The following is a 20,116-nucleotide window of genomic DNA, read 5'->3' as shown; positions in this document are numbered from 1 at the left end:
TGGCAGCATGTAGAGGTTTGTTACTGCTCTGTTGGTACAGGAATCCACAGAACATGTGCTGGGCATAACTGCACCAGTCCCTTCACCTTGTCCATAGATCCCTGTGGGTGTCTTCGAAATCTTTGTTTTGGTTCAGACCACCTCATTGAATCTAAGCCTTGAATATCAATGCTCAGATCTAGAGAAGGTTCACCTAGTTGTAGTCACTTCATGCATGTGTTTACCCATTTATTCTCATCAGCAACCAAACAATGTACCGTCATTCTCTTTCACACTCTCACTTATCAGAATAATTTGCCATCTGATGCTATGATTGGACACTGTTTCTCGCGGCATTATTAAAGTGGTAAAATGAGCAGTATCCAGCATATGCCAACCCACACCACACATGGGTTTGCCTTATTTTGTATTCTCTGTTGACAAGCAAGGATAGAAATCTGCTTTGTCGTCTTTAATAGCAGGTTAACCTGATGCCCCTCACCTTGCGTCTTCGTTTTGTGAGTTATTTCTCTCTTCTACAAAACTATTTTCAATTTTATGGTACATCACTTTCTGATAACTTAAAAGGTGGACCTTAACTTATTCCCTTAATTGTGTGGCCTAGACACCTAGACACTTGCAGAACTGCACGCATTCAATGGTATCTCTCCATTCGCTTGCATTCATGTGGCAACACAATGCCTTTTTCAGAAAGAAAGGTATGAGTGCATATTATACTGTTTGCTCTTCTGCTCTCACTTTAGCCTGCGGCCAGTTTCAACTAGCTTTCTCATATCGCATTTGTTTCTAGAGCTATAATCCACCCTCTATCATTGTTGCCATCCTTAAAGGAAATCAGTGTCCATTAGGGCACCCCATATATCCAAATCCCAACAAATAACTCAACACCATATCACAAAATTGCACAGCACACCACATAAATAAACTCCACTATATAACACTCCACAACACAAAATACCATTTCACAGAATTACACACCTTAAAACACAATAACACTCCACGTAATTCCACTACACCAATACCCCATATTTACTATCCACATAATTACACAGCACACTATGCCACAATTCCACTACACAAATCCATTCCACACAATTCCACAACTAATCCAATCCAGCCCACATAACTCAACGATACACCACATACATACAGTCCATAACACACAAAAATACATTGCCATTTACAATGCCAATAGCTCCAACTCAAACAAAAGCGAGACCTATTGCATTTCCAATGCTTGTTTCTTTCTGATGTCAGGAGCAGTTTGGTGGCTGACTGTCTTCTTCGGTTGTAATCTTAACCTTCAATCAAGACCTATACATTTGACAAGATTAGTTGTTTATGGGTATTTACTCCTCACTGGGAACTTCTTAAGAAAACATTTACCTGTTGCGTATACTATTCTGTGCTGAACAGCAACATGGCCACTGAGAGGAGTTGTTCTTTTACCAGATAATAAACAAGCATTTGCAATGCAATAGGTCTCGCATTTAACCAAGTTTGAGCTATTGGCATTGTAAATGACAATGCCTTTTATTTTTGTTTTCGTTTTTAAAACATAACTAAAAGGCATTGTCATTTACAATGCCAATAGCTCAAACTTGTGTAAATGCGAGACCTATTGAATTGCAAATGCTTGTTTACATTTATAATGTACACTCTGACAGCGTCATTTACTACAAGCCAGGGTTGTTGCTTCTTTTCTTAATTCTTTGCAAAATATTTCATAGTTACTACGAAGCTGAAATGCACAACAAAGAAGATGCACTTGACTTTAGTGGTCTCTGTACATTTGCAATGGCTGCACAGAAGCATTTACAAGTGCTGCAAACGGCCTGAGTGGCCTGACACCGACTGCCATTATTACCCTGTGAAATAAACTTGTAAACCAGAATATCTGTTCACCTTTTGATCTTTTCAGAAGCTCAATGCAGAAGAAAGCGTAGCAAAAAAGGCTTACTTAGTCAGGGCATTTGGTAGGAGAGCAATTTGAAAGACGTGAAACCACTGGCCCGCTTTGTGGTTTTCTTTAAGTCATGCAGTCAAGGAGGCATTCTAAGGAAAGTAGACTTTTGGGGAGTGATGTCCTCACAGAATGTTGATGCTGGTGCTGACTGAAAGCTGCTGAGAGTGGAGTCTGAGGCAGTCAGGTGTTGAGATGGGTGGAATACAGGGAAGGAGCTGTTCTGCTGAACAGCCTTTATAAACGTAACAAATAAATGAGATATTTGCTTAAACAGACCTACCTCTAACACTTATTATGAGACCAGAACAGGCTCCTGTTTTATAGATGTGCTTCCTGTAAGCAACTCCCTTTCCTCAGGGTGGCGCTGACAACGAGCGTCGGGTCCCTCATTGGCAGAATTCAAAGTGAACTATCAGGATCCCACTTTAGTTGCACTGATGGAATATTTAACCCATTGTCAAGATGAAAGCAGGCATGAGTGACTGGCCACAATGTTTGTACTGTTGTGGTTTTAATTCCCAGTAGAAGACTCTTCCTTGCACTTACTACCACATAGCGCCCTTTAAGATATGGAGTGGCCTCTACCTGCTCTCCTAAAGGAAATGAAGATGTTATACTCGAGAAAATAATGTAGCCAGAAGCGAAGGAAAACTTCTCGCATATGTTTCTGGGGTTTATTCAAATGTGTTCAAACTTGCTGTTGTCAAAACAATATGAAATGTATCCTAAAAGAGCCTAAAAGAAGACTATTTATAATGTAAATCTTCTAGACCCACTGTTTTCTCAAGCCGGTCACCTACATCAAAATCTTTGGAGCCCTGCGTGAGATTCCATGTAACAGAGTATCTGCCTGCATGCGTTAGCAGTAGCACAGTGTATTAACAACCAGTACGTAAAATAATATTGCCTTAAATACTGCTTTTCAGAATATGTAAATCAGGCTTCTGCCATAACTGTTCTCAAAGAGCCAATATAGTTTATAGCCAGTGCCACTGGAAGTATGCAGAACAGGAACAGGACGACCAAATTATGCTGGAGTGCTCATTAGATTATGGAGCAGGAAAAAAGGCAAATTATGCCACAAAACGAGGCATATTCTGTGGGAGTATTATTTTCATAGTTTTCTATTTTAATGCACATTAGTACAGCCTAGAGAAAAAGTCATCTCATAAATACCTATTCAACACCGAATGTAGCATTTAACATCTGAAATGTGACCAGTTAATTTATGCACATTATATGCAACTGTGCTGTACCACACATGGGCCTTTCTTTGTTTTAGTAATGTTTGACTCGATTGAGCTAATAACAAAAAGTTTTGTTGAAAATGGCAAATTATGTATGGATTATGGTGAAAGTGAGATAAAACCATAATTATGCCGAAAATTACGCAGCATCTCATAATCCCAGCGGCTCTGCCCATAGACTTTACGAATGGCTTATCAGCATGATCAACACATGACATGTAAATTGTGCTCAAGCTGGCAACCATCAGGCATACAGTTATACAATGACAAAAATACCCCTCCCTAAAGGATCTAACAACGATTATCACAGAGAAAATCCTTTATGCTCCGGTTTTGACAAAGGGGATTAGCAACACCAAAACCTATGCCTTCTTCCATAAGCTCATTTAATGAAATACCTGCCTACAGCCAGTAATACATTGTAATAACAATTCGTCTCTAAAGGCCTGCTGGCTGTAACAAATGTTTTTCAAGATAAAAAGCCTGGCCTAGCTCCTATGGCATAACGTCTCACCATATACAGATGAGTCCTATGGTATCAGACAGAAACGTCCCCTCTGATCCAATCAGATCTAAAGCTTTTAAACACTGACTAGTCACTTTAACTAACACAGGCGTACTGTATTGAGTGTAAGCTTTTCTACAAAGCAATCATCAGTCATACAGTTATAGAATTAGAAAAATAAACAAAATGACAATTGGCAAAGCACAATACTATCACTCCTTCAAGAGGGCCTAACAAGGATTATGAAAGAGCATCACTGTATGGGACATTGTTCAAGAAAATCAAGTTTTATGATATTGACTATTCCACATTTTTAAATATTGTATAAAATATTAAAAATTATTTTGTGATAATAACACTGGTAGTTTTGCAAGTCATTAGATGTAATGTTATCACAGTGTCTACTACCTGTCAATTCACATATTTGTATGCCTGTACATTCTTTATTTATTGTTTCTTGCTCAAGTGTTTGTTTCCCAAATATTGGTATTCTTGGGCTAAAACATGGGGATTATGAAGGAAAGATGGAGAGGAGAATGTTGGGTCTAAACCTGTTTTTCAGCCTTGGAGAACGTAATAAATGGGTGCAGTTATGTTTTTGAGGTCTGTGGTGTGAGTGGTGGGAAGAGAACAGAGCAATGGAGGGCTTCCACAGGACCACATGCATCTCCAGGCCCAGTGAACGCCAGCCACAAAGTACCATGTGACGAGTTTGTGAACCCTGTAATACCAGGCCCAGAGACATCATGCTAGTTAGAAAATACCAGAGTCGTATATCCTCCAAAGATTCCCCTCTGGGGCGCTTTTAATGAGGGTATAAATGTCTTGGCATGATAATAATTTCAGTTACTCCTTTGTAGCCCCTTTCTTTGAACCGCTGAATGCCCTTAATTTTTTGGTTAGGCGTCTACCATATACAATTTAGATTCAGATTTAATATGCTACACCATGCTCGTCACTTACTTGTACCAAGTGGGTGGATGGTTAACTTCTGGCGCCCCATCATCAATCTGTACTTTCTGTTCCACTGTCATGGATTCCCTGTAAAAACAACACAACAACCCTTTGTGAGATTGTTTGTGTGTTGACAACAATATAAAGGTAACACTGTCCTCCTGTACAGATGCAGGAGACATGAAGCCTTGAGTAGCTTTCTTATGCATGTAATAGAGAAAAAGCAATTGTGTATCTGGCATAATTGTTTTAGCAGTATGTTAGAGTGGACAAAATAAGGCATAATAGAATTTTGAATGACTATGGGACAAAATAATAGTTAATGAGGACATCAAGGAATTGAATAATCCCCGGGGTCGGACCAGGATGCAGTACAGAATTAGTGGCACAAGATGCTGAACCCCCCATAAAACTTCACAATTTAATGTATCACCCTTGCAAGAATTCAATGGCAAAACTATAAGCTTGCATCAACCTATACAAAATATATGCTGTATTGCTGGCTAGCGTAGATCCAGGAAAAGACACTCAGGATTAAGGAGCACGGGTCAATTTAATCAATTGTACTTTTTTAATCACATCACCTTTGCGCACGGCAAACTCAGGTGACTTGAATTCCCGAGTTTTATAGACAAACCTAGTTCTTAGTTTTCACTCTCCCGCAGCTTCATTTTTTTTCACAGTGTGGGGAAAATGGGGATTAGGAGAAATGTCCACATGTCAAAATACCAAAAACCTCTAATCTGTTAAATATTGTTTGAAATGAACCCTCAATTGCCCTTTAAACCAATATGTCACTTGCCAATAATCAGATAATTGTTGCCCTCAAGCCAACATATCAATTTCCACTGATTACTTAATTTTCTCTTTTAAATATTGGCTTTGCAGCACATGAGGAAGGTTATTAATTCCTATTAATCACTTGGGTGGTGCACTGATTAACCCTAGCCAGGCAGCGTGTGTCAGGTCAAGTACTAGATTCTTTGAAAATCATAATGTTCACTACTCACTTAAGTAATTTAGATCCTGCCAATCCTACCAAGAATGAAGATATTATGGGCCTTTGGCAATATACAAGGAAAGATTTTCACTAATCAACTTTCAACAATTCTGGAAGATTCATATAACTTCGAACCACAGCGGTTGACCATTTGGCCAAGGCACTCCACTGAGATCACTCTGCTCCTGGCCCTGGATGAGGCTTCCTCCATTCAAGGTGAAGATGATTCCCTATCTCTTTGGTTCCTTTATTACCAGGGGCCATGCAGAGCTGATCCAGGGCATGAAGGAGATCTGATTCCATGGCACAGTATTATTATCCTGGACTAAGTCATCTTTAATGGAGCACTTCCCTTCCTTCTGTACTCGCAGAGCTCCGTGCCGTGTTATAACCAATACTATTGTGTATTTTTGCATGTATGTATGTGTGCCTTCAGTCTGATCCAATTAGGGTGTTTGGATGCACAGCCGTAGCTTATTCTGGTGAAACACAGATTATTATTAATCCATTAGATAAACTGGCCCTTAGCTCCACATTGAGGTTGAGGGATTGTTTGGCTACTAGTGGATCAGAAGCAAGTTCCTTAGAATAGAAGTTGATGAAACAAGGATATTAATTGTGGGCAGTAACCTTTGTCAGCAGGACTGTCCTCTCTGGCCCACAAGCATGTGCAACCCAACCAAACTGGCCCCAAAAGTAAGATCATTGTGGGTGGTGATCAACTACGACGCAATGCTGAAGGGTGAAGGTTAAAGCAGAGCACAGATTTTTGTGATTAGGGTTGTTTGGAATTTTGCAAAAGCTTGACCATGTCTTGGTGGTCAAGAGAGCTCTTCATTGACTTGCAGCCAGCAGAGAGTACATTTTGTTTGCCATTATTCTCAAATTGCATTTTGAAAATCAGTATTTGTTGACTGTGACATGGGTAAGCGACCAAGGGAAGAAGGGAATTCCTTTTGTCATCAAACCCACAACATGTGGCACAACTTCCAATCAGTGATCAGTGGAATGGAGAGCCACATGGCTTTCAGAAAGGCCTTGAAACAAACTCTGTTCATTGTCTCTACCGAGCATTTCTTCTGTTTTCCCCTTTAGTTCTTCGCACAATGAAGCTTCTGAGACTACGCGTGCTCTGGAAATTATATTAATACTTTAACCCAAGGCACATTCTATTTCCATAGAAATATATTACATACGCTAAAAGTAACATACTATTACCTTATATCATGAAAAAATTCTGCTCAAATGGCATTTACTGCAACAAATGGTTATAGCTAACAACTAGGCGAGACATCAATTTGCAATCTTGAATTTGTCCAAGAAAGGAGATGAGGTTGAACTTTAGCTTCAAAAATAAACTCGCCTAGGGCTTCTCCTGCACACCAAGATGCAAGGGATTCCTGGGTTCTGCAGACAAACTGTAGAAGGTCTGGAGGCGTGCCAATAGATGCACAGGAAATGCAAATGTGTCAACATTTCTAATTCAATTTGTTATTTCAAATTATGTTAATGAACCTGCTATGGCACCTAATGCTAAAGGCAAGCATGCTGCAAAACCATGATCACATTTCCAAATAGATATGAATTACTTTACATGGAAGTATTTATGCATCATTGAAAATCACACTCACTGAAAAATAAAAGCAAGCAAAAATAATGTTGAGAGGTCCGTGCAGCACAGGGCTAGACAAGCATTCAAGCAAAGAAGCTGCTAAGGTGCAGGCAGCTCACATAAGGCATCTTCCCAAAAAGACATAAACTGAAATGCTTTGGCTGAAATCTCTCTTATATTCCATGCACCCACTGAGCAGATTGCAGGCTGCGTGATTTTTGTCATGATTAGGGTAGTTTAGATTGTCATGTCTAGAAATGGCGTGTAACCATGACGGAGACCGCGAAACAGTCAGGTGTGTGTGTAAGCAAATGTTATTGCGTAACTAAAGCTAAGACAATAGCTAGGACACATCCCATCAGCCCACCCTCGTGGTGGAATTTCATCATGTGGGAGGTGGTGGTCACTCTGAACCTCGCCCGACCGTATACTGCCGGGGATCAAAGCCAAAATTCTAGCCATGATGTTTGCCAAATAGTGAAAAATAAAAATAAAAGTGCAGTGCTAGAGTAATCGTGATGGATAAAATTAACTACTAGGACTCAGAGAATGTTCGCACTGAAGTCTAAGTGTCAAGGATTAAAAACACGCCGAGTAGTTAAAGATTGAAGCTACTCATTGGCGCTGTGCAGACGGTCTAACATTTGCTTACACACACACCTGACTGTTTCGCGGTCTCCGTCATGGTTACACGCCATTTCTAGACCTGGTCTGCTCTTGTTGTGTTTTGTATTGAGACTAGGGGTGCGAGCAGACAGGTCGTTAAATATTCTCCTTGACCCTCCACACGTTTATGTTTTTAGTTTAGATTGTCCACAGAAGGAGGGTTCGATCTTGGCGAATATTTGCTGTGTGTGCTTATCTTACAGAGCTTTACATGCCTAAGTTTACTTGCTATCCACTGGGAAGAGATTTCAAAAATAACAAATGAAGAAGAAAAGTATGTTCTCCGAAAGCTATCTTAGTCTATATTTAAAAAAAAAAACAAATCCCAGTATCCTAATGAGCTTGAAAGAAGTGAGGGAAGCCATCATTTACATAAAATGCAAACCTATTACTATTCCATAAGTAAAGTCAATGTATCATTTCAAACAGCATTCAATAGGCATGGATAGTGTTTAATAAAAAAAAGAATTGACTAACTAAAAATACATGCTGAGGTAACATAATTTATTGAAAATGAAAAATAAGACGTTTTTAACACTTTTAATGCCACCCAGTCTGTTCTTAAATTGCTCTATAATATTATTCTAACTTTTCTGTGTGGATTAGAAGGACATTAAGGGCTTGATTAGGAGTCTGGCGGTCCACGGACTGCCAGACTTGTGGGGGTGCAGTGGTGGCGGCCTCCGGACCACCCTATTACAATTAGGGTGGTCGGACCACCATTGCCTGCCACAGCTGCCAGGGAACCACCGTTCTCTGGCAGGGTTGTGGCAGTCAGGAGGCAGCAATATACTGGCGGTCTCGCCAAGAATATTACAAGTTTCCTCTCTGCCACTGCTTTCATGGCGGTTCCTCTTCCATGAAAATCATTGCGGAGAGGAAACAAAGGTGGCCCAACAGGCCCCCCGTGTGCCTCTGCGCCCAGGCGTGCACCCTGTGTGCATGCACCCCTGTTCCTGCATGGCATGGACTTTACAGTCCAAACCATGCAGGAAATGTTTTTGGCGTTCCCATTGCAGGGCCCTTTTTTTAACACTGCTGTGGGAACGTAAAAAAAGCCCACCATACCGGAGGAAACCCTTAATCTGGCGGACAGCCCAACCACGGGTTTGGTGGACACGTAATGAGGCCCTTTGTGAATAATATCTGTATCAATGTCAATAGGAAATCAACCTGGCAGACTGAAGTGGAGAGTGACACAAAGCGCTCATTGCTAAAGTCCAGCTTCAACAACAGTCTAGTCAGCGAGGCCCCACAGATGTAAACTAACCAATTCTAAAAGATATAGGTAAATGTGGGTTATTTACAACTTTAGGATCTTTGATCAATTATGGTAGCCCTTTCCCATTGTTTTTGCAACATTTGTTTATTTGTATTAAAAATTACAAATATGACATACACTTGTACAGTTAGAGTTAAGCACACCCTTGCATTGTGGCAACAAAAGGGGTAAATACAGGCAAGAAGTCAAAGCACGTATACAGGATGATGACCCATGAATCAGGAGAACAAGGTCTTTCAGTTAGCAAAGGTCAGATGACAAGCAAAGGGTCTACTAGCATAAATATTACACAAGTGGTATAAAGGAAAGAGAGGTGGGTGGGAGGGGGAAGGGGAAAGATGAGAGAGTATCAGAGTGAGAAAACAGGGTGGTGGGGGAGGGTGGATCGGGGTCTTAGAGAGAGTAGAACTGAGTGGTATGACGTAAGTGCTCCAGCACATCAGACAACTGAGAATCCTAAGACAAGTATTGGCATACACAATATGTCTCGCCTTTGGGGCCTTATAAGTGTTTAGCCAGAACAATTGACTTTGCCAATGTCTTTAAGCTGTGCTGTAGAGAAGTGTGGCTGCTGTGCAGCATGCTGAAAAGTTTTAATAAAAAAGTGTCAAAAGCATTTGTGTTACCATGTATATGACCAAGAAGGCATTATGTACAACTGAACAACCATATTAAAAAAAGTATTTACAATAAAAATGTCCTCAGTTTTCTATTGTTCTTGCAATGCTGGCAACTTGTTTCTGCCTATTCCAATGGTTGTTGTTTGTTACAGCTTTTTTTTTAGGGCCATACACAATCGGAGGGTGAAGATTGGCAACTAGTAACTGTATTATAACACTAGCAGCGGCCAGACGCTAGGGGAGAATCAACAGATACCAGATTTTGAGAGCAGGCTGAGGTGGTGCTGAGTGATGCTGAGGTGGTGGTGGTGGTGGTGGTGGTGACTGGTGCTGAGTGATGCTTTAGTGGCCCTGAGTGATGCTGTAGTGGTGCTGAGTGATGCTGTGGTGGCCCTGAGTGATGCTGAGTGATGCTGTAGTAGTGCTGAGTGATGCTGCAGTGGCGCAGAGCGATGTTGTGGTGGCGCAGAGCGATGCTGTGGTGGCGCAGAGTGATATTGTTGTGGCCCTGAGTGATGCTCTGCTGGTGCTGAGTGATGCTGAGGTGGTGCTGCGTGATGCTGTGGTGGTGCTGAATGATGCTGTGGTGGCGCTGAGTGATGCTGTGGTAGCCTGAGTGATGCTGTGGTGGCCCTGGTGCTGAGTGATGCTGTGGTGGCACTGAGTGATGCTGTGGTGGCCCTGAGTGATGCTGTGGTGGTGCTCAGTGATGCTGTGGTGGTGCTGCGTGATGCTGTGGTAGTGCTGAGTGATGCTGTGGTGACACTGAGTGATGCTGTGGTGGTGCTGAGTAATGCTGTGTTGGTGCTGAGTGATGCTGTAGTGCTGTTGAGAGATATTGTTGTTGCACTGCTGGGTGATTCTGTGGTTGTGCTGAGTGATGCTGTGGTGCCCCTGAGTGCTGCTGTGGTGGTGCTGAGTGATGCTGTAGTAGTGCTGAGTGATGCTGCGGTGGCGCAGAGTGATGCTGTGGTGGCGCAGAGCGATGCTGTGGTGGCGCAGAGTGATATTGTTGTGGCCCTGAGTGATGCTCTGCTGGTGCTGAGTGATGCTGAGGTGGTGCTGCGTGATGCTGTGGTGGCGCTGAATGATGCTGTGGTGGCGCTGAGTGATGCTGTGGTAGCCTGAGTGATGCTGTGGTGGCCCTGGTGCTGAGTGATGCTGTGGTGGCACTGAGTGATGCTGTGGTGGCCCTGAGTGATGCTGTGGTGGTGCTCAGTGATGCTGTGGTGGTGCTGCGTGATGCTGTGGTAGTGCTGAGTGATGCTGTGGTGACACTGAGTGATGCTGTGGTGGTGCTGAGTAATGCTGTGTTGGTGCTGAGTGATGCTGTAGTGCTGTTGAGAGATATTGTTGTGGCACTGCTGGGTGATTCTGTGGTTGTGCTGAGTGATGCTGTGGTGCCCCTGAGTGCTGCTGTGGTGGTGCTGCGTGATGCTGTGGTAGTGCTGAGTGATGCTGTGGTGACACTGAGTGATGCTGTGGTGGTGCTGAGTAATGCTGTGTTGGTGCTGAGTGATGCTGTAGTGCTGTTGAGAGATATTGTTGTGGCACTGCTGGGTGATTCTGTGGTGGTGCTGAGTGATGCTGTGATGGTGCTGAGTGATACTGCGGGGGCATTGAGTGATGCTGTGGTGGTGCTGAGTGATGCTGTGTTGGTGCTGAGTAATGCTGCCGTGACACAGTGTCTTTGCTTGATACAGCGGTAAAGAACTTCCTCCAATAGTGCACAAGTGAATAACTAATGCTGATATTTTAAAGCAATGCAGATATTTTAAAGCACATTCACTAATGCTGATATTTTAAAGCAATGCAGATATTTTAAAGCACACGCCGCACGCGTGCTTGTCACAGTAAATGAAGAACCAAAAAAGAAGCCGTAAATCAACTGTCTGTTTAGTGTGCAAAGAAGTTTGCAAAGCGCAGTAGTTTGTTGTTGGGTAGCTTTGTGTGCGTGTAACGTCCAGGAAGCATTCAAAACAAGGAGGCACGTCTGGCGAGTGGTGTGCGATGTGCGCGCGCTGTAGGGGGCCCGCGAGCGATGCACTTAATGAGCCACGACGAGAGAGGAAAGCCAGATGGTGCCTGTGTGTGAAACCGTGCGTGTAACCGCACGCTTTAGGCCACACAAAAAGCGTGCGGTCAGCTTTTTGAAGCACCCGTACTAAAAGTCTCACAAGACAGCGCATGCACTGGCCCAGGCAAGACCTAAAATAATTAACAATAATAGCAGAAAAAATTTGCATGGCAGGCCTGTCTTCTGTATATTCCATTGGAGGGGACACTAGTGCACTAAGTGTGGGTATGGGGTAGACGAAGGGGTTTGCATGCACCAGCCTCAGACACTGTTGAATACTTCTAGTTTGTCATTGTTTCTAAGTGGTCTTCTTGTGGGATCACTCCTCAGGATTGGTCCAGGGCTGGAAATATTGAAAGACAGGTGAGGAGGGAGGTTTGCCTGGGGTTGCCCCAATGCGCTTCGCAGGTAATGAGTAAGATGGCAGTATCTCCAATGTTCTGGTACACCCCCTGATGTGGTCTGAAATCCAATTCCAAGTCAGAGGCCAGATAATGATTTAAGGATCCCGTCACTGTATATTCATTCCACCCTTCTCAGCCAAGGATGCCCAGTTTCATGCCTTCCCATCAAAAAGTACAGCTGTAATGTGCCAAAGTTGTGTTTTGTAGTGCAATATTGGAGGATTTCCTAAAGGTTTATGAGCCTCTTTCCAGGCATTAAGCATAAACCAGTAGATGGGGTTTGCAGCCGCTACTTGGTTTGTGGGTGGCAGGTACACTGGGGGCAGCATGTCATGGCCACCTTTTCCAATGAGGTGTAGTCCTACTGTCATTTGGAAGAATCTATCACCTTCCTAAATAAGGTTCAGACTGTTAAGAGATGCAATGTTAGCAAGTTTAATTTCTAAGCCTGATGCCCTTCCAATTGGAACCTAATCCTTAACACTATTCCTTATAAGTTTACTTTTCTCCTCCTCTCACACTATCAGCCAGATTCATCAAAGGAAATTCGGCTCGCAAAGGGCCAGATTCTGAGAATCTGGCCCTTTGCGAGCGCTATTTTTGCATTTGGGATTCATCATCCCAAATGTAAAAATCGCAATTATAGAAATTGCTAAATTGCGATGAATTGCATTTAAGGAATTTCAATTTGAGATTCCTTAAATGCAATTCATGAACCATTTAAAACTTGCGAATTCGCAATCTGGGGCCGCTATTTACCACGAAGTCTAACTACGTGGTAAATAGCGAAAACCTAGAAAAATGCACTTTAGTGCATTTTTCTAAGTTGTATGTTACACACACACATGTCCTTTGGACATGTGTGTGCGCAACACCAGTGTACATTACCATTTCAGGGGTGCTACAGGGTGTCCTTTGGACACCCTGGCACCCTTGAAATCGCATCCTTATTTGCGATTCGCTATTTGCTAATCACAAATAAGGAATGACTCCCCATTCATTCCTATGGGCCTTTAGGCCCATCGGAATGAATGGGGAGTCATTCCTTATTTGCAATTAGCAATTAGCGAATCGCAAATATTGAAGCTGTAGGAATCGCAATAAATATTGCGATTTCTACATGAATCCCGTTTTGGGAGTCTTTAATAGCGATTCCTTAATAATCGCTATTAAGGACTCGCAAAACATGACAATGATGAATCTGGGGGTATATTTTAACAAGTTCGGAAATTCTGGAAAACTGACAGGTTTCTTCATGGCTCAAACAACTGTGATCTTCCATTCACAATCTACAGAATATTCATAGCTTTTTGAGTTCGGATCAAGTTCCCTCAAGATTGAAATCAGCATTTGTTCAACAATTGCTGAAAATAAATTTACTTAACCAAGAAAACCCAGCACATTTTGCCCCTTGTTCCTGCTACAGGGCTCAGGTACATTACTGGAAAAAAGTAGCCACAAGGCAACCGCAAATGTAGTGCGTGAGAATTTGTTTCTTGATTAACCAAAGGCTAAAAACTAACTTGTTCTCAGAACTAATGTTGGGGTACTATCAGTATTGAATGATTAAATACACTTGTGGATGGCATCAGTATCAGCACCCGGTTACTGCTAAATCTGTCGGTGGTATGTAAGACCATCACCAATACCATAATCATTGTCCAACTTTCATATCAGAAGTTTGGCATTGTATACAATGAGTTCTTCCTGTCAGGAAGGTACCACGCTGGATAATTGGGTTTGTTCACTCCATTCCCACAAACCAGTGCTGTGGGTGTTCCTAAGGGATCCGCACTATCCTCTTTGTCCTTTAATTGGGATCTTACCCCTCTGTTTCATCTGCTGCATGGGCATGGACTGAGATTTTAAATTCACATGTATGCAGATTTCACAGGGATCTTGTATATGGATAAAATGTAGAGTTGCTGAACATATAGAGGAGGGAGGACCATGGGGTTCTTACTCAAGTCCCCTGACTCCTTTGAAGAAATAAGATTCCAAGAGACATGATAGAATCTCAGCTATCTCTTGTTCCTGAAATTGCTATAGGATTCAATGCTTGTTTTTCAATCCCTCAGGAGTGTTTCACCGTTCCTAAATTTCTCTCAAGTATTACGATGATCAAGGCTTTATTATGCTCCTTTATTTAAAAAAAAACATCAAACAACAAGTAGTACACAGACCAGACAGCACACAATAATTGTACATAAGTTATCAACAATTTTACAGATTTTATCTCCAAGTAACAGTCATTACATAAAAGGCAGGAAATCAGGTGAATCCAGGGTCTTATGTTCAAGTATGATTGAGGAGCAGAACATATTGTAAATGGTATATCCATTTATGTCATATTCACTTATATTTACATGGGCAATCCCGATTCCTGTATATGTATTCTTCAGACAGCGCACAGGGATCCATGCCCCAAACCACTCTGAGACTGTAGGAGCATTACTTCCCCTCCAAATCCTAGCAATATCGCTTTTGGCCACAGGATTAACCAGTATGTAATAGTAGTTTGTCACCCACTGAGCCATCCCATTTATTTGATATATCCAATCGGGAAAGTAATCACTTCTTGCACTGTTGAATAGACCCTCAACCAGAAAGAATTAATTTTTAGGGCAGTCCCAGATGATATGGAGAAAAGTCCCCCTCATTGTTATACATCTAGTACAGCTGGCATTGGAAGTATTTCCCATCCTGTGCAATCTTTCTGGGGTATAGCATACCCTACCTGTCTGCAGAGTTAGAACCATGCATGTGTCCTGTGGTCTGGAGTCTCGACTGATGTTTTTCGGCCCTCCTATGCAACTGTCTGGGGACTAGAAGGGAACAGGCAGTGATCGGCCAGAGGACTAGCTGGGTGAGACTGGGACAAGACTGGATACTGGGTTGGTGTGTGGTCTCTAAAGGGAATACAAACAAGAGGGCACCTGAAGCCCGGAAAGGAAGCAAGACAGAAGCAGAAGACTGGAAGTCTGCAGGGAAACACATAAGTACTAACAACAGGAAGGTAAAGCAGGGAAACAATTGACAAACAATTGTAGATGAGAGTTTGTTTCCTCCTCAGAAATTATCTCTCTGTGAGGTGAAAAAATCATGTACGAAAGCAAGGAGCAGATTAATCTCACAGAGCTCTGCGAGACACCCAGCAGCTCCTATGGAGGAGTGCAGGGTGGTAGTCTATGCCAAAGGCACAAACCTTGGAGTCTAACTGGCACCCTTGGAAGTAGCGAAAATCAAGATATAAATACAAGGCAGAACACCAGGAAACTGAACAAGAAACACCAAAACAGGAACTGGGCTTAAGCAAAAGCAGGACTGGAATCAGGGTCAGAAGCAGGACTAGCATTCTGAGAACAAGGTAAAGAAAGATCTGCACTCAAAGACAGCAAGATAGAAATATGCAGACAAACAGGAACACATAACACAAGGTATGGAGTCTTCATATAAATATGCTGTAGGAAGGTGGAGTAGTATGTGGTGATGCTGGCGTCACCATGCAATACTCTCACAATACCCCAAAGATAGTCCTTGGATTCATAAAAAGAAATCCTTACTGCAGTCCTGGTAGAGTGGCAGATAACTGTCAGGCTTTACTAGAGGAACATGTGTTAAGTATTTCGGAGTGCAAACAAGGACGATAAGTAATTGACATGACTCAAAAGAAATCCAACACCAATTTATAAATATAAAGCGGATTTTTATATAATTTTAGACACCAAAGGAAAGTCAATCAGATAAGTGTAACTAGAGTTATGGATTTTAGAAGCAATAATAAATCAGTGCACAACAGTAATGCAATACGTTATCATTGTGGTCAATGGGAAAAAGCACTATTGATACTCAGTCACTTGCAGGTCGAGTTGAGTGGAACCAAAAGAGGGTAAAAGGGATGCTGGTCCCAAGACCACGCCACAAGAGTCAAATCAATGCTACCTGGCTTGAGAAGCCAGGGTGCAGAGTTGTCCTAGCTGTCCTTGGTGCTGAAACAGGAGCCGCAGGAGAGCTGTTTTTTCCACTTACACTGTGCTGGTTGGGAGCAGGGTGCAAAAAGGTGAGAACGAACCCTCAGCTGACGTCGGGTGAAGGTTTTGCAGTGTTCCCTCAAGGTGCAGCGCCGTGTAAAGGGGGTAGTTGCCATACTGGCGACCAACAAGCTTTGCAACTGGTAAGCACAGCAGTGAATAACTAATGCTGATATTTTAAAGCAATGCAGATATTTTAAAGCACATTCACTAATGCTGATATTTTAAAGCAATGCAGATATTTTAAAGCACACGCCGCACGCGTGCTTGTCACAGTAAATGAAGAACCAAAAAAGAAGCCGTAAATCAACTGTCTGTTTAGTGTGCAAAGAAGTTTGCAAAGCGCAGTAGTTTGTTGTTGGGTAGCTTTGTGTGCGTGTAACGTCCAGGAAGCATTCAAAACAAGGAGGCACGTCTGGCGAGTGGTGTGCGATGTGCGCGCGCTGTAGGGGGCCCGCGAGCGATGCACTTAATGAGCCACGACGAGAGAGGAAAGCCAGATGGTGCCTGTGTGTGAAACCGTGCGTGTAACCGCACGCTTTAGGCCACACAAAAAGCGTGCGGTCAGCTTTTTGAAGCACCCGTACTAAAAGTCTCACAAGACAGCGCATGCACTGGCCCAGGCAAGACCTAAAATAATTAACAATAATAGCAGAAAAAATTTGCATGGCAGGCCTGTCTTCTGTATATTCCATTGGAGGGGACACTAGTGCACTAAGTGTGGGTATGGGGTAGACGAAGGGGTTTGCATGCACCAGCCTCAGACACTGTTGAATACTTCTAGTTTGTCATTGTTTCTAAGTGGTCTTCTTGTGGGATCACTCCTCAGGATTGGTCCAGGGCTGGAAATATTGAAAGACAGGTGAGGAGGGAGGTTTGCCTGGGGTTGCCCCAATGCGCTTCGCAGGTAATGAGTAAGATGGCAGTATCTCCAATGTTCTGGTACACCCCCTGATGTGGTCTGAAATCCAATTCCAAGTCAGAGGCCAGATAATGATTTAAGGATCCCGTCACTGTATATTCATTCCACCCTTCTCAGCCAAGGATGCCCAGTTTCATGCCTTCCCATCAAAAAGTACAGCTGTAATGTGCCAAAGTTGTGTTTTGTAGTGCAATATTGGAGGATTTCCTAAAGGTTTATGAGCCTCTTTCCAGGCATTAAGCATAAACCAGTAGATGGGGTTTGCAGCCGCTACTTGGTTTGTGGGTGGCAGGTACACTGGGGGCAGCATGTCATGGCCACCTTTTCCAATGAGGTGTAGTCCTACTGTCATTTGGAAGAATCTATCACCTTCCTAAATAAGGTTCAGACTGTTAAGAGATGCAATGTTAGCAAGTTTAATTTCTAAGCCTGATGCCCTTCCAATTGGAACCTAATCCTTAACACTATTCCTTATAAGTTTACTTTTCTCCTCCTCTCACACTATCAGCCAGATTCATCAAAGGAAATTCGGCTCGCAAAGGGCCAGATTCTGAGAATCTGGCCCTTTGCGAGCGCTATTTTTGCATTTGGGATTCATCATCCCAAATGTAAAAATCGCAATTATAGAAATTGCTAAATTGCGATGAATTGCATTTAAGGAATTTCAATTTGAGATTCCTTAAATGCAATTCATGAACCATTTAAAACTTGCGAATTCGCAATCTGGGGCCGCTATTTACCACGAAGTCTAACTACGTGGTAAATAGCGAAAACCTAGAAAAATGCACTTTAGTGCATTTTTCTAAGTTGTATGTTACACACACACATGTCCTTTGGACATGTGTGTGCGCAACACCAGTGTACATTACCATTTCAGGGGTGCTACAGGGTGTCCTTTGGACACCCTGGCACCCTTGAAATCGCATCCTTATTTGCGATTCGCTATTTGCTAATCACAAATAAGGAATGACTCCCCATTCATTCCTAAGGGCCTTTAGGCCCATCGGAATGAATGGGGAGTCATTCCTTATTTGCAATTAGCAATTAGCGAATCGCAAATATTGAAGCTGTAGGAATCGCAATAAATATTGCGATTTCTACATGAATCCCGTTTTGTGAGTCTTTAATAGCGATTCCTTAATAATCGCTATTAAGGACTCGCAAAACATGACAATGATGAATCTGGGGGTATATTTTAACAAGTTCGGAAATTCTGGAAAACTGACAGGTTTCTTCATGGCTCAAACAACTGTGATCTTCCATTCACAATCTACAGAATATTCATAGCTTTTTGAGTTCGGATCAAGTTCCCTCAAGATTGAAATCAGCATTTGTTCAACAATTGCTGAAAATAAATTTACTTAACCAAGAAAACCCAGCACATTTTGCCCCTTGTTCCTGCTACAGGGCTCAGGTACATTACTGGAAAAAAGTAGCCACAAGGCAACCGCAAATGTAGTGCGTGAGAATTTGTTTCTTGATTAACCAAAGGCTAAAAACTAACTTGTTCTCAGAACTAATGTTGGGGTACTATCAGTATTGAATGATTAAATACACTTGTGGATGGCATCAGTATCAGCACCCGGTTACTGCTAAATCTGTCGGTGGTATGTAAGACCATCACCAATACCATAATCATTGTCCAACTTTCATATCAGAAGTTTGGCATTGTATACAATGAGTTCTTCCTGTCAGGAAGGTACCACGCTGGATAATTGGGTTTGTTCACTCCATTCCCACAAACCAGTGCTGTGGGTGTTCCTAAGGGATCCGCACTATCCTCTTTGTCCTTTAATTGGGATCTTACCCCTCTGTTTCATCTGCTGCATGGGCATGGACTGAGATTTTAAATTCACATGTATGCAGATTTCACAGGGATCTTGTATATGGATAAAATGTAGAGTTGCTGAACATATAGAGGAGGGAGGACCATGGGGTTCTTACTCAAGTCCCCTGACTCCTTTGAAGAAATAAGATTCCAAGAGACATGATAGAATCTCAGCTATCTCTTGTTCCTGAAATTGCTATAGGATTCAATGCTTGTTTTTCAATCCCTCAGGAGTGTTTCACCGTTCCTAAATTTCTCTCAAGTATTACGATGATCAAGGCTTTATTATGCTCCTTTATTTAAAAAAAAACATCAAACAACAAGTAGTACACAGACCAGACAGCACACAATAATTGTACATAAGTTATCAACAATTTTACAGATTTTATCTCCAAGTAACAGTCATTACATAAAAGGCAGGAAATCAGGTGAATCCAGGGTCTTATGTTCAAGTATGATTGAGGAGCAGAACATATTGTAAATGGTATATCCATTTATGTCATATTCACTTATATTTACATGGGCAATCCCGATTCCTGTATATGTATTCTTCAGACAGCGCACAGGGATCCATGCCCCAAACCACTCTGAGACTGTAGGAGCATTACTTCCCCTCCAAATCCTAGCAATATCGCTTTTGGCCACAGGATTAACCAGTATGTAATAGTAGTTTGTCACCCACTGAGCCATCCCATTTATTTGATATATCCAATCGGGAAAGTAATCACTTCTTGCACTGTTGAATAGACCCTCAACCAGAAAGAATTAATTTTTAGGGCAGTCCCAGATGATATGGAGAAAAGTCCCCCTCATTGTTATACATCTAGTACAGCTGGCATTGGAAGTATTTCCCATCCTGTGCAATCTTTCTGGGGTATAGCATACCCTACCTGTCTGCAGAGTTAGAACCATGCATGTGTCCTGTGGTCTGGAGTCTCGACTGATGTTTTTCGGCCCTCCTATGCAACTGTCTGGGGACTAGAAGGGAACAGGCAGTGATCG

General features: G+C 42.4%; 1 protein-coding gene across 4 annotated transcripts in view; it reads right to left on the bottom strand.

Annotated features, from left to right (window-relative positions):
- Positions 1–20,116, bottom strand: part of LOC147698471 (phosphatidylinositol 3,4,5-trisphosphate 3-phosphatase TPTE2-like) — a 308,096-nt gene that overhangs the window by 223,558 nt on the left and 64,422 nt on the right. For all 4 annotated transcript variants that reach the window (XM_086935050.1, XM_086935048.1, XM_086935049.1 and 1 more), the window contains exon 3: positions 4,682–4,759. In XM_086935050.1, coding sequence (XP_086791176.1) covers positions 4,682–4,759 — 78 coding nt within the window. The remainder of the gene's footprint in view (positions 1–4,681; positions 4,760–20,116) is intronic.

Source organism: Lissotriton vulgaris, chromosome 8 (assembly GCF_964263255.1).
Source record: "Lissotriton vulgaris chromosome 8, aLisVul1.2, whole genome shotgun sequence".
NCBI classification, from domain to species: Eukaryota; Metazoa; Chordata; class Amphibia; order Caudata; family Salamandridae; genus Lissotriton; species Lissotriton vulgaris.
Note: the sequence above shows the minus strand (reverse complement) of the source record. Positions and strands in the feature narration are given on the sequence as shown.